Raw genomic sequence first — 12,512 nt, forward strand, 5'->3', positions numbered from 1 at the left:
TTGGGGTTTTCCTTTACCCTACTCGCCAAGGCCTTCTCATGCCCCCTTCTTGCTCTTCTCAGCCCCTTCTTAAGCTCCTTTCTTGCTACCCTATATTCCTCAATAGACCCATCTGATCCTTGCTTCCTAAACCTCATATATACAATAAATATAGGCAGCATGGAGTAAATGAGGTGCTCGAGGAATATAAAGAATGTAAGAAGAATCTTAAGAAAGAAATTAGAAAAGCTAAAAGAAGATACGAGGTTGCTTTGGCAAGTAAGGTGAAAATAAATCCAAAGGGTTTCTACAGTTATATTAATAGCAAAAGTATAGTGAGGGATAAAATTGGTCCCTTAAAGAATCAGAGTGGACAGCTGTGTGTGGAGCCAAAACAGATGGGGGAGATTTTGAACAATTTCTTTTCTTTGGTATTCACCAAGAAGAAGGATATTGAATTGTGTAAGGTAAGGGAAACAAGTAGGGAAGTTATGGAAACTATGACGATTAAAGAGGAGGAAGTACTGGTGCTTTTAAGGAATATAAAAGTGGATAAATCTCTGGATCCTGACAGGATATTCCCTAGGACCTTGAGGGAAGTTAGTGTGGAAATAGCAGGGGCTCTGACAGAAATATTTCAAATGTCATTAGAAACGGGGATGGTGCCGGAGGATTGGCGTATTGCTCATGTGGTTCCATTGTTTAAAAAGGGTTCTAAGAGTAAACCTAGCAATTATAGGCCTGTCAGTTTAATGTCAGTGGTGGGTAAATTAATGGAAAGTATTCTTAGAGATGGTATATATAATTATCTGGATAGACAGGGTCTGATTAGGAACAGTCAACATGGATTTGTGCGTGGAAGGTCATATTTGACAAATCTTATTGAATTTTTTGAAGAGGTTACGAGGAAGGGTGACGAGAGTAGAGCAGTGGATGTTGTCTATATGGACTTTAGTAAGGCCTTTGACAAGGTTCCACATGGAAGGTTAGTTAGGAAGGTTCAATCGTTAGGTACTAATATTGAAGTAGTAGAATGGATTCAACAGTGGCTGGAGATGGGAGATGCCAGGGAGTAGTGGTGGATAACTGTTTGTCAGGTTGGAGGCCGGTGACTAGTGGTGTGCCTCAGGGATCTGTACTGGGTCCAATGTTGTTTGTCATATACATTAATGATCTGGATGATGGGGTGGTAAATTGGATCAGTAAGTATGCAGATGATACTAAGGTAGGTGGCGTTGTGGATAATGAAGTAGGTTTTCAAAGCTTGCAGAGAAATTTAGGCCAGTTAGAAGAGTGGGATGAGTGATGGCAGATGGAGTTTACTGCTGTTAAGTGTGAGGTGCTACATTTTGGTAGGAATAATCCAAATAGGACATACATGATAAATGGTAGGGCATTGAAGAATGCAGTAGAACAAAGTGATCTAAGAATAATGGTGCATAGTTCCTTGAAGGTGGAATCTCATGTGGATAGGGTGGTGAAGAAAGCTTTTGGTATGTTGGCCTTTATAAATCAGAGAATTGGGTACAAGAGTTGGGATGTAATGTTAAAATTGTACAAGGTTTTGGTAAGGCCAAATTTGGAGTATTGTGTACAGTTCTGGTCACCAAATTATCGGAAAGATGTCAACAAAATAGAGAGAGTACAGAGAAGATTTACTAGAATGTTACCTGGGTTTCAGCACCTAAGTTACAGAGAAAGGTTGAACAAGTTAGGTCTTTATTCTTTGGAGCGTAGAAGGTTGAAGGGGGTCTTGATAGAGGTATTTAAAATTATAAGGGGGATAGATAGATTTGACGTGGATAGGCTCTTTCCATTGAGAGTAGGGGAAATTCAAACAAGAGGACATGAGTTGAGACTTAGGGGGCAAAAGTTTAAGGGTAACATGAGGGGGAATTTCTTTACTCAGAGAGTGGTAGCTGTGTGGAGTGAACTTCCAGTAGAACTGGTAGAGGCAGGTTCGGTATTGTCATTTAAAGTAAAATTGGATAGGTATATGGACAGGAAAGGAATGGAGGGTTATGGGCTGAGTGTGGGTCAGTGGGACTAGGTGAGAGTAAGTGTTCGGCATGGACTAGAAGGGCCGAGATGGCCTGTTTCCATGCTGTAATTGTTATATGGTTATATGGTTATAAAACTCTTAACAATACTCTAAGTTCAGCCTGACTAGTGTCGTTTAAAGGCTCAGCATTATCTCCTTACTTTTATATTCTATTCCCCTTGAAATAAATGCCAACAATGCATTTGCCTTCTTTAATACAGAATCAACCTGTAAATTAACCCTCTAGGAGTCTTGCACAAGGACTCTGCATAAGTCTCTCTTCACCTCTGATGTTTGAACTTTCTCGCCATTTAGATGATTGTTCACACTATTGTTTTTTTTACAAAAACGCATTATCACACATTTCCCATCACTGTATTCCATCTCCCACTTTCTTGCCCATTCTTCCAATTTGTTTAAATCCTGCTGCAATTGCATTGCACTACCTACCTTCATATAATCTCATCTGCAAACTTTGCCACCACGCCATCAATTCCACTATCTAAATCACTGACTAACAATGTGAAAAGCAGTGGTCCCAATTCTGACTCCTGAGGAACACCACTAGTTACTTGCAGTCAACCAGAAAGACCCCTTTTATTCCCACTTACCGCCTCCTGCTTGTCAGCCATACCTCTATCCATGCCAGTATCTTTCCTCTAAGGCCATAGGATTTTATCTTGTTAAGCAGCCTCATGTGTGGCACCTTATCAAATACCTTCTGAAAATCCAAGTAAATGACATCCACTACCTCTCTTTTGTCCACCCTGCTTGTTACTTCCTCGAAGAACTTCAACAGATTTGTCAGGCAAGACTTCCCTTTACAGAAACCACACTGACCTTGACTTATTTTATCATTAGTTTCCAAATACCTTGCAACCTCATCCTTAATAATTGACTCCAACATTTTCCCAGCCACTGAGGTTAGGCTAACTGGCCTATAATTTCCTTTCTTTTGCTTTCCTCCCTTCTTAATTAGTAGAATGACATTTGCAATTGCCCAGTCCTCTGGGACCATGCCAGAATCAAGTGATTCTTGAAAGATGATGACCAATGCATCTGTTATCTCTTCTGCAACCTCTCTCAGAACTCTGCAATGTAGTCCATTTTGCACAGGTAACTTATCCACCTTAAAACCTTTGAGTTTGCCTAGCAGTTTTACATTTGTCCTCCTCAAGTTCTGGTGTAACCCTTCCATTTTGTGCAGGTCATATCTTCCCCTGAACAGATCTTAACTATGCAGATGTCTGACACCCTGCCTCCTGAACCAATTCATGAGCCGCACATTTATATGCCAAATCATCCTATTCTTACCTTCAATGGCAAGTGGCATTAACAGCAATCCAGAGATTACAACCCTTGAAGCCCTGCTTTTCAACTCTCCACGCAGTTCCCTAGTTAGGCAGTCCAAAGTGGTATACTTGTTATTGAGGGGCCGACATTTTATGTGTGCGACTGTTGCTGTCCTGTTGTGTCAATTGGGCTCCAGGAGCATTGTGCTGTTATTACTATGAACTGAAATGTCACCACTTCATGGTTTAGTTATCACCTTGCAGAATGACAATTGTTTCAAGTCTTACCTTTCCATTTGAGGAAATGTTGTTCTGTGGGCTATGATCAATGCACCTATCACCATTCCAAGATTAGAACGTCCAATTCCTGTTTGACAGCTGAAGAGTAGGGCAGGAGGTGGCTTGGGACCTGTCCTGAAAATGATGTTTGGACAGTCCTAAAATTGATAACAGAAGACAAGACTGAATAACGAAAAAACTTGCAAATGACAATCCAGCTAATGTTCCAGCTCTAGCGCAAAACTCTGGATTGGACTGAACCCACATCTGTGAAGTCTCAAACTTCGAGACCTATTCATTCAAACTGAGATCAGTTAGTTCTCAGCTGGGCTACTAGACTCTGAAATTGCTCACCATTTTTCAATACAGTTAATTTAAATATCCATAAATCTATAATTAATGAGCTGCAGCAATTATAAAATAATATGATCTCATAGCTAGAAGAGGACATTCAGTTGCCAGCACCTTTGAGAACAAAATCAATCACACTTAGAGTCAAAGTTTCAGAAGGCTACAGCAAAGAAAGAGGCCCATCAGACCATCTAGTCCACGCTGAACTATTAATCTGTTTTGTCCCATTGACCTGCGCCTGAACCCCTCTCATCCATGTACACTACCTATCTAAGTTTCTCTTCTTATGTTGAAATCAAACTCAAATGTATCACTTCCACTGGCAGTGAGTTCCACAACTTCACACTTAAACATTTCACCTTTTTTCCATAACTCATGATCTCTCCTTCTGGTTTCACCCAACCTCAGTGGGAAAAAATGCTCACATTTAGCCTATCTATACAATCATTATTTTGTATACCTCTTTCAAATCTCCCCTCATTTCCCTACGCTCTGGGGAATAAAGACCAAACCGATTCAACCTTTCTCTATAACTCCTGGCAACATCCTTGTAAATTTTTTTGCACTCTTTCAATCTACTGATATTTCTCCTGTAGGTGGGTGACCACAGCTGAACACAATAGTAAAAATTAGGCCCCAACAATATCTTATACATCTTTAAAATAACATCCCACCTCCTGTACTCAATATATAAAGGCTAATAGGCCAAAAGCTTCTTTATGACCCTACCTACCTGTGATGCCACTTTCAATGAATTATGGACCTGTATTCCCAGATCCCTTTGATCTACCACACTCCTCAGTGCCCTACTGCTCACCATGCAAGTCCAACCTTGGGCTTTCATCACAAAATGTAACACATCATGCTTGTTTGCATTAAATTCCATCTGCCATATTTCTGCTCTTTTTCCCAGCGGGTCCAGATCCCACTGCAAACACTGATAGACTTCCTTGCCATCAACTACACCCCCAACCTTGATGTCATCCACAAATTTGCTTATCCAGTTTACCACATTATCATCCAGATCATTGATTTAAATGACAGACAACAGACCCAGCACTGATCTCTACAGTACACCACTTGTCACAGGGCTCCAGTCAGTGAAGCAACCATCTACTACCACTCCCTAATCTTCTCCCACAAAGCCAAAGTCTAAGGGCAGGACATAACCTACCATACACAAGGCCATGTTAACTATCCCTAATCACTCCATGTTGATCAAAATACTTACATTTCAGGTTCTTTAGAATACCTTCCAATAACTTGCCCACTACTGGTGCCAGGCTCCATCTTATTTTTAGAGCTTCCTTTGAACAAATGAACAGCATTAGCTATCCTCCAATCTACCAGCGGCTAACCAGTCACCAAGGACATTCTAAACTTCTCTGCTAGGACCCATGCAATTTCTGCACTACTCTCCCATTGGGTCAGAGAGCACACCATCTCAGGCTCTGGGGATTTATCTACCAGGATTTTTCTAAAGACAGCAAACACCTCCTCTTCTATAATTGGTACACAGGCTATGATCTCATTGTTGCTTTGATTGTGTGCCCATCTTCCAAGTAAATTTTAATGCTAGGAGCATTGTAAGAAAGGTGGATGAGCTTAGAGCATGGATTGATACCTGGAAATATGATGTTGTAGCTATTAGTGAAACATGGTTGCAGGACAGATGTGATTGGCAACTAAATATTCCTGGATTTTGTTGCTTCAGGTGTGATAGAATTGGAGGGACAAGAGGGGGAGATGTTGTGTTGCTTGTCAGAGAAAATATTACAGCGGTGCTCTGGCAGGATAGATTAGCGGGCTCGTCTAGGGAGCCTATTTGGGTGGAATTGAGGAATGGGAAAGGTGTAGTAGCACTTATAGGGGTGTATTATAGACCACCTAATGGGGAGTGAAAATATGAGGAGCAAATTTGCAAGGAGTTAGCAGATATTTGTAGTAAGCACAGGGTTGTGATTGTGGGAGATTTTAATTTTCCACACATAGACTGGGAAGCCTATACTGTAAATGGGATGGATGGTTTGGAGTTTGTAAACTGTATGCAGGATAGTTTTTTGCAGCTATACATAGAGGTACCGACTACAGAAGGGGCAGTGTTGGATCTTCTGTTAAGGAATGAAATAGGTCAGGTGACAGAGGTATGTGTCGGGTCCAGTGATCACAATGCCATTAGTTTCAATATAATTATGGAAAAGGATAGGACTGGACCCACCCAGAACTGATATTTTTGATTGGAGAAAGGCTAACTTTGAGGAGATGCAAAAGGATTTAGAAGGAGTGGATTGGGACAATTTGTTTTATGGGAAGGATGTAATAGAGAAATGGCGGTCATTTAAAGGTGAAATTTTGAGGGTACAGAATCTTTATGTTCCTGTTAGGTTGAAAGGAAAGGTTAAAAGTTTGAGAGAGCCATGGTTTTCAAGGGATATTGGAAATTTGGTTAGGAAAAAGAGAGATATATACAATAAATATAGGCAACATGGAGTAAATTAGGTGCTCGAGGAATATAAAGAACGTAAGAAGAATCTTAAGAAAGAAATAAGAAAAGCTAAAAGAAGATACAAGGTTGCTTTGGCAAGTAAGGTGAAAATAAATCCAAAGGGTTTCTACAGTTATATTAATAGCAAAAGGATAGTGAGGGATAAAATTGGTTCCTTAAAGAATCAGAGTGGACAGCAGTGTGTGGAGCCAAAAGAGATGGGGAAGATTTTGAACAATTTCTTTTCTTCAGTATTCACTAAGGAGAAGGATATTGAATTGTGTAAGGTAAGGGAAACAAGTAGGGAAGTTATGGAAACTATGACGATTAAAGAAGAGGAAGTACTGGCGCTTTTAAGGAATATAAAAGTGGATAAATCTCCAGATCCTGACAGGATATTCCCTAGAACCTTGCGGGAAGTTAGTGTAGAAATAGCAGGGGCTCTGACAGAAATATTTCAAATGTCATTAGAAACGGGGATAGTGCTGGAGGATTGGCGTATTGCTCATGTGGTTCCATTGTTTATAAAGGGTTCTAAGAGTAAACCTCACAATTATAGGCCTGTCTGTTTGACATCAGTGGTGGGTAAATTAATGGAAAGTATTCTTAGAGATGGTATATATAATTATCTGGATAGACAGGGTCTGATTAGGAACAGTCAGCATGGGTTTGTGAGTATAAGGTCATGTTTGACAAATATTATTGAATTTTTTGAAGAGGTTACGAGGAAAGTTAATGAGGGTAAAGCAGTGGATGTTGTGTATATGGACTTCAGTAAGGCCTTTGACAAGGTTCCGCACGGAAGGTTAGTTAGGAAGGTTCAATCGTTAGGTATTAATATTGAAGTAATAAAATGGATTCAACAGTGGCTGGATGGGAGATGCCAGAGAGTAGTGGTGGATAACTGTTTGTCAGGTTGGAGGCTGGTGACTAGTGGTGTGCCTCAGGGATCTGTACTGGGTCCAATGTTGTTTGTCATTTACATTAATGATCTGGATGATGGGGTGGTAAATTGGATTAGTAAGAATGCAGGTGAAACTAAGGTAGGTGGCGTTGTGGATAATGAAGTAGGTTTTCAAAGTTTGCAGAGAGATTTAGGCCAGTTAGAAGAGTGGGCTGAACAATGGCAGATGGAGTTTAATGCTGATAAGTGTGAGGTGCAACATTTTGGTAGGAATAATCCAAATAGGTCATACATGGTAAATGGTAGGGCATTGAAGAATGAAGTAGAACAGAGTGATCTAGGAATAATGGTGCATAGTTCCCTAAAGGTGGAATCTCATGTGGATAGGGTGGTGAAGAAAGCTTTTGGTATGTTGGCCTTTATAAATCAGAGAATTGATTTTAAGAGTAGGGATGTAATGTTAAAATTGTACAAGGCATTGTTAAGGCCGAATTTGGAGTATTGTGTGCAGTTCTGTTCAGCAAATTATAGGAAAGATGTCAACAAAATAGAGAGAGTACAGAGAAGATTTATTAGAATGTTACCTGGGTTTCAGCACCTAAGTTATAGGGAAAGGTTGAACAATAGGTCTTTATTCTTTGGAGCGCAGAAGGTTGAGGGGGGACTTGATAGATGTATTTAAAATTATGAGGGGAATAGATAGAATTGACATGGATAGGCTTTTTCCATTGAGAGTAGGGGAGATTCAAACAAGAGGACATGAGTTGAGAGTTATGGGGCAAAAGTTTAAAGGTAACATGAGGGGGAATTTCTTTACTCGGAGAGTGGTAGCTGTGTGGAACGAGCTTCCCATAGAAGTGGTAGAGGCAGGTTCGGTATTGTCATTTAAAGTAAAATTGGATAGGTATATGGACAGGAAAGGAATGGAGGGTTATGGGCTGAGTGCTGGTCAGTGGGGCTAGATGAGAGTAAGCATTTGGCATGGACTAGAAGGGCTGAGATGGCCTGTTTCCGTGCTGTAATTGTTATATGGTTAACTCTGTTCTCAGAGAATACCCTTCTATTCTGATGCTGTATCCTTTGGTCCTAGACTCTCCCACTATAGAAACATGCTCTCCACTCTATCTGTATCCTCTGGTCTGAAACTCTCCCACCATAGAAACATCCTTTCCACATCCACTTTATGAAGGCTTTTCACCATTTAATAGGTTTCACTTAGGTCACCGCTCATTCTTTTGAACTGTAGTGAATACAGGTCCAGACCCATCAAACACTTTTCATATGACAAGCCATTCACTCCTGGAATAATTTTCATGAAACTCGTTTGAACCGTCTCCAGTGCCAGCACACCCTTTCTAGAAAAGTGAGGCCTCACCAGTGCTTTACAAAGCCTCACCATTATATCCTTGCTTTTATATTCTCGTCCTCTCAACATCCATGCTAACATTGCATTTGACTTCTTCACCTTCAAATCAACCTGCCAACTAACCTTTAGGGAAACCTAAAGTAGGACTCAGGTGTCCCTTTATGCCTCAGAGTTTTGAATTTTCTCTCCATTTAGCAAATAATCTATCCTTTCATTTTCTCTACCAAAGTGCATGACTATGCATTTCCTCATACCATATTCCATCAGCCATTTCTTTGCCCATTCTCCACATCTATTCAAGTTCTTCTGTAGCCTCTCTATCTCCTCAAATCTACCTGCGCCTCCACCTATTTTTGTATCATCTACCAACTTTGCAACAAAGCCATCAATTCTGTCATCCAAGTCACTGACATATAACAAAAAAGAGGTGTTCCCAACATAGCTCCCATTGTGGAATGCCACTAGTCACTGTTAGCCAACTAGAAAATGCTCCCTTTATTCTCACTCTTTGTCTCTGCTTTATCCATGCTAGTATCTTTCCTGTAATACCAAGGGCTCTTAACTTGTTAGAAATCCAAGTACACAACATTAGTCAATTCTTCGTCTATCCTGGTTGCTATTTCTTTAAGGAATTCCAACAGATTTGTCAGGCTAGCTTTTTCCTTGACGAAACCACGCTGACTACAGCTTATTTTATTAAGAGCCTCCCAGTATCCCGAAACCACATAGTTAACAATAGATTCTAACAACTTCCTAACCACTGAGGTCAGATTAACTGGCCTATAATTTCCTTTCCTCTTCCTCTCTCCCGTCCTGAAGAGTGGAGTTACATTTGCAATTTTCCAGTCTTCCAGAACCATTCTAGAATGTGGTGATTCTTAAAAGATCATTACTAATGTTTTCACAAACTCTTCAGCTACCTCTTTTCAAATCCTGGGGTATACATGATCTGGTCCAGGTGACTTATCTGCCTTCAGACCTTCCTCTTGAAACCCTGCACTCTATTATGTCTAAAACAGGGGTTCCACGGACCGCCCCAGTTAATGGTGGGAGTCCATGGCATAAAAATGGTTGGGTTGTCTGAAACAACAAAACCCCGGAATACGAAGTGCTAGTCCTGTCCCTCCTGCAACCAACTCTCACAAATGGCTGGCTACAATGCTATCATTTCACAAGCTCCCTAGCCACATGTTAAACTGTATTATCTTCCTATTTCTGACTTCACTAGCACGTCATGGGTAGCAATCCCAAGATCGCAACCCTGGATGTCCCGTCCTTTAACTTAGTACCTAACTTCCTGAACCCACTTTGCAGCTATATAGGACCCTGGTCAGACCCCACTTGGAGTACTGTGCTCAGTTCTAATCGCCTCACTACAGGAAGGATGTGGAAGCCATAGAAAGGGTGCAGAGGAGATTTACAAGGATGTTGCCTGAATTGGGGAGCATGGCTTATGAGAATAGGTTGAGTGAACTTGGCCTTTTCTCCTTGGAGTGACAGAGGATGAGAGGTGACCTGATAGAGGTGTATAAGACAATGAGAGGCATTGATCGTACGGATAGTCAGAGGCCTTTTCCCAGGGCTGAAATGGTTGCCACAAGAAGACATAGGTTTAAGGTTCTGGGGAGTAGGTACAGAGGAGATGTCAGGGGTAAGTTTTTTACTCAGAGAGTGGTGAGTGCGTGGAACAGGCTGCCATGGAATGGGTGGAGGCTGATACAATAGGGTCTTTTAAGAGACTTTTGGATAGGTACATGGAGCTTAGAAAAATAGAGGGTTATGGGTAAGCCTGGTAATTTTTAAGGTAGGGACATGTTTGGCACAACTTTGTGGGCCGAAGGGCCTGTATTGTGCTGTAGGTTTTCTATGTTTCTATGCTAGTCCTTGTCAGCCCTCCTACCCATGTAATTGTTACCAACATGGGCCATAACCTCTGGTTGCTCACCCTCTGACTTAAGAATGCCATGACCTTGATCTGAGATATTCCTGACCCTGGCACCTGGGAGGCAATATACCATCCAGGAATCTTCATCCACAGAACCTTTTGTCTGTTCACCCAACCACTGAATCCCCCATCACTGCAACCCACCTCTTCTCACCCCTTCTCTTCTGAGTCACTGGCTAGACAGTGCCAGAGACCTGACCGGTGGGGCTTTCCTCTGCTAGGTCATACCCTCCAACAGTATCCAAAGCAGTATAGCTGTTACTGGGGGGAGCAGCCACAGGGCAGCACTGGCTGCCTATCCCCTTCCCACCCTGACAGTCACCCAGTTAGTTATGCCCTGTACCTTGGGTGTAACTCCCTTCTTGTATGTCCTGTTGATCAACCCCTCAGCCTCTCTAATGATCTGGAGTTCATTCAGCTCCAGCTGCTTGACGCAGAGAGTAAGAAGCTGTAGCTGAATGCACTTCTTGCCGGTGTAAACATCAGGAACACTGAAGATCTCCCTGCTTTCTTATATCCAACAACAGGAGCATTTCACTATCCTGGCTGGCATCAAAAAGTGCTCTAACTGTGAATGAGAAAGAAAGAAAAAAATGTTTTAAAAATCTACCAACAGCCTCAGTCTCTCTTTACCTCTATGAGCAAATCCAAAACTCTGACACTGGCCCACTTTCACAATGGTTGCTCCACTTAAACCTAACTTTTTATTGGACCTTGCCAAGGGCCTAATTACGCACACTCCAGCTGTTCCTATTGATGTGTGGTGAGCAGAATGTCCCAGGTGCCCCTGCTCACTTCTTCCGAAATCTCGCATTTGCTATGCACACTCCATCTCTTAGTGATGTGTGGCACGTGGAATTGTAGAGGACTGTAATGGACTATTCATACATTGCCCGCATCCGAGTGTTCACATTAGGGTTGCATTCTTCTTTCTTTACCATGCAAGTGCCTGTCTAAACTTATCTTAAATGTAATAATTGCATCTGTTTATACCTGCCTTCACAAGCAAGTACCAGATACCAGCCCCCCTCTATCTGAAAATTATTTCTCTCAGATCCTCTTTAAAACTCCTTCCTCTCATCTTAAACTTATCCCCCTTTGTTTTTGATATCAGTGCCCCGCAGAAAATGTAAACCATAGAACTCTACAGCACAGTACAGGCTCTTCGGCCCACAATCTTCTGCCAACTTTTAAACTACTCTGAGATCAATCTAACCTTCCTTCCTACATAGCCCTCCATTTTTCTATCACCCTCATGCCTGTCTAAGAATTTCCTAAATGTTCCTAAAGTATCTACCTCTAACACCACCACTAGCAGGGTGCTCCATGCACTACCACTCTGTGTAAAAGAACTTACCTCTGACATCTCATCTACGCATTTCTTTAGCTACTTAGCCCTGGAAAAAATGTTCCTTGCTATCTGCTGTATCTATGCCTCTTATAATCTTGTACACCTCTATCAAGTCATCTCTCATTCTCTTTCACTCTAGAGAGAAAACCCCTAGCTCACTCAACCAATCCTCACAAGACATGCTCTTTAATCTAGGCACTTCCTGGTAGATATCTTCTGCAATCTCTCTAAAGCTTCCACATTCTTCCTATAATAAGGTGACCAGAACTGAACACAATGTTCCAAGTAAGGTCTAACCAGAGTTTTACAGATCTGCAACATTACCTCATGGCTCTTAAACTCGATCCCCTGACTGACAAGGAAAAAACACTACACATTGTTAGCAACACATTCAACTTGTGTGGCAACTTTGAGGGATCTATGGACATGGACCCCAAGAGCCCTCCGTTCCTCGACACGGCCAAGAATCCTGCCATTAATCCTGTCCTCTGCCTTCCAATTCAACCTTCCAAAGTGAAT

The 12,512-nt window shown here is 41.6% G+C and overlaps 1 protein-coding gene across 2 annotated transcripts in view; it reads right to left on the reverse strand.

Annotated features, from left to right (window-relative positions):
* LOC140737588 (paladin-like) overlaps positions 1-12,512 on the reverse strand; it is a 357,859-nt gene that overhangs the window by 257,334 nt on the left and 88,013 nt on the right. For both annotated transcript variants that reach the window (XM_073064040.1, XM_073064030.1), the window contains exon 8: positions 3,601-3,749. In XM_073064040.1, the coding sequence (XP_072920141.1) occupies positions 3,601-3,749 (149 nt within the window). The remainder of the gene's footprint in view (positions 1-3,600; positions 3,750-12,512) is intronic.

The sequence above is a fragment of the Hemitrygon akajei genome, chromosome 2, assembly GCF_048418815.1.
Source record: "Hemitrygon akajei chromosome 2, sHemAka1.3, whole genome shotgun sequence".
Classification (NCBI taxonomy): domain Eukaryota; kingdom Metazoa; phylum Chordata; class Chondrichthyes; order Myliobatiformes; family Dasyatidae; genus Hemitrygon; species Hemitrygon akajei.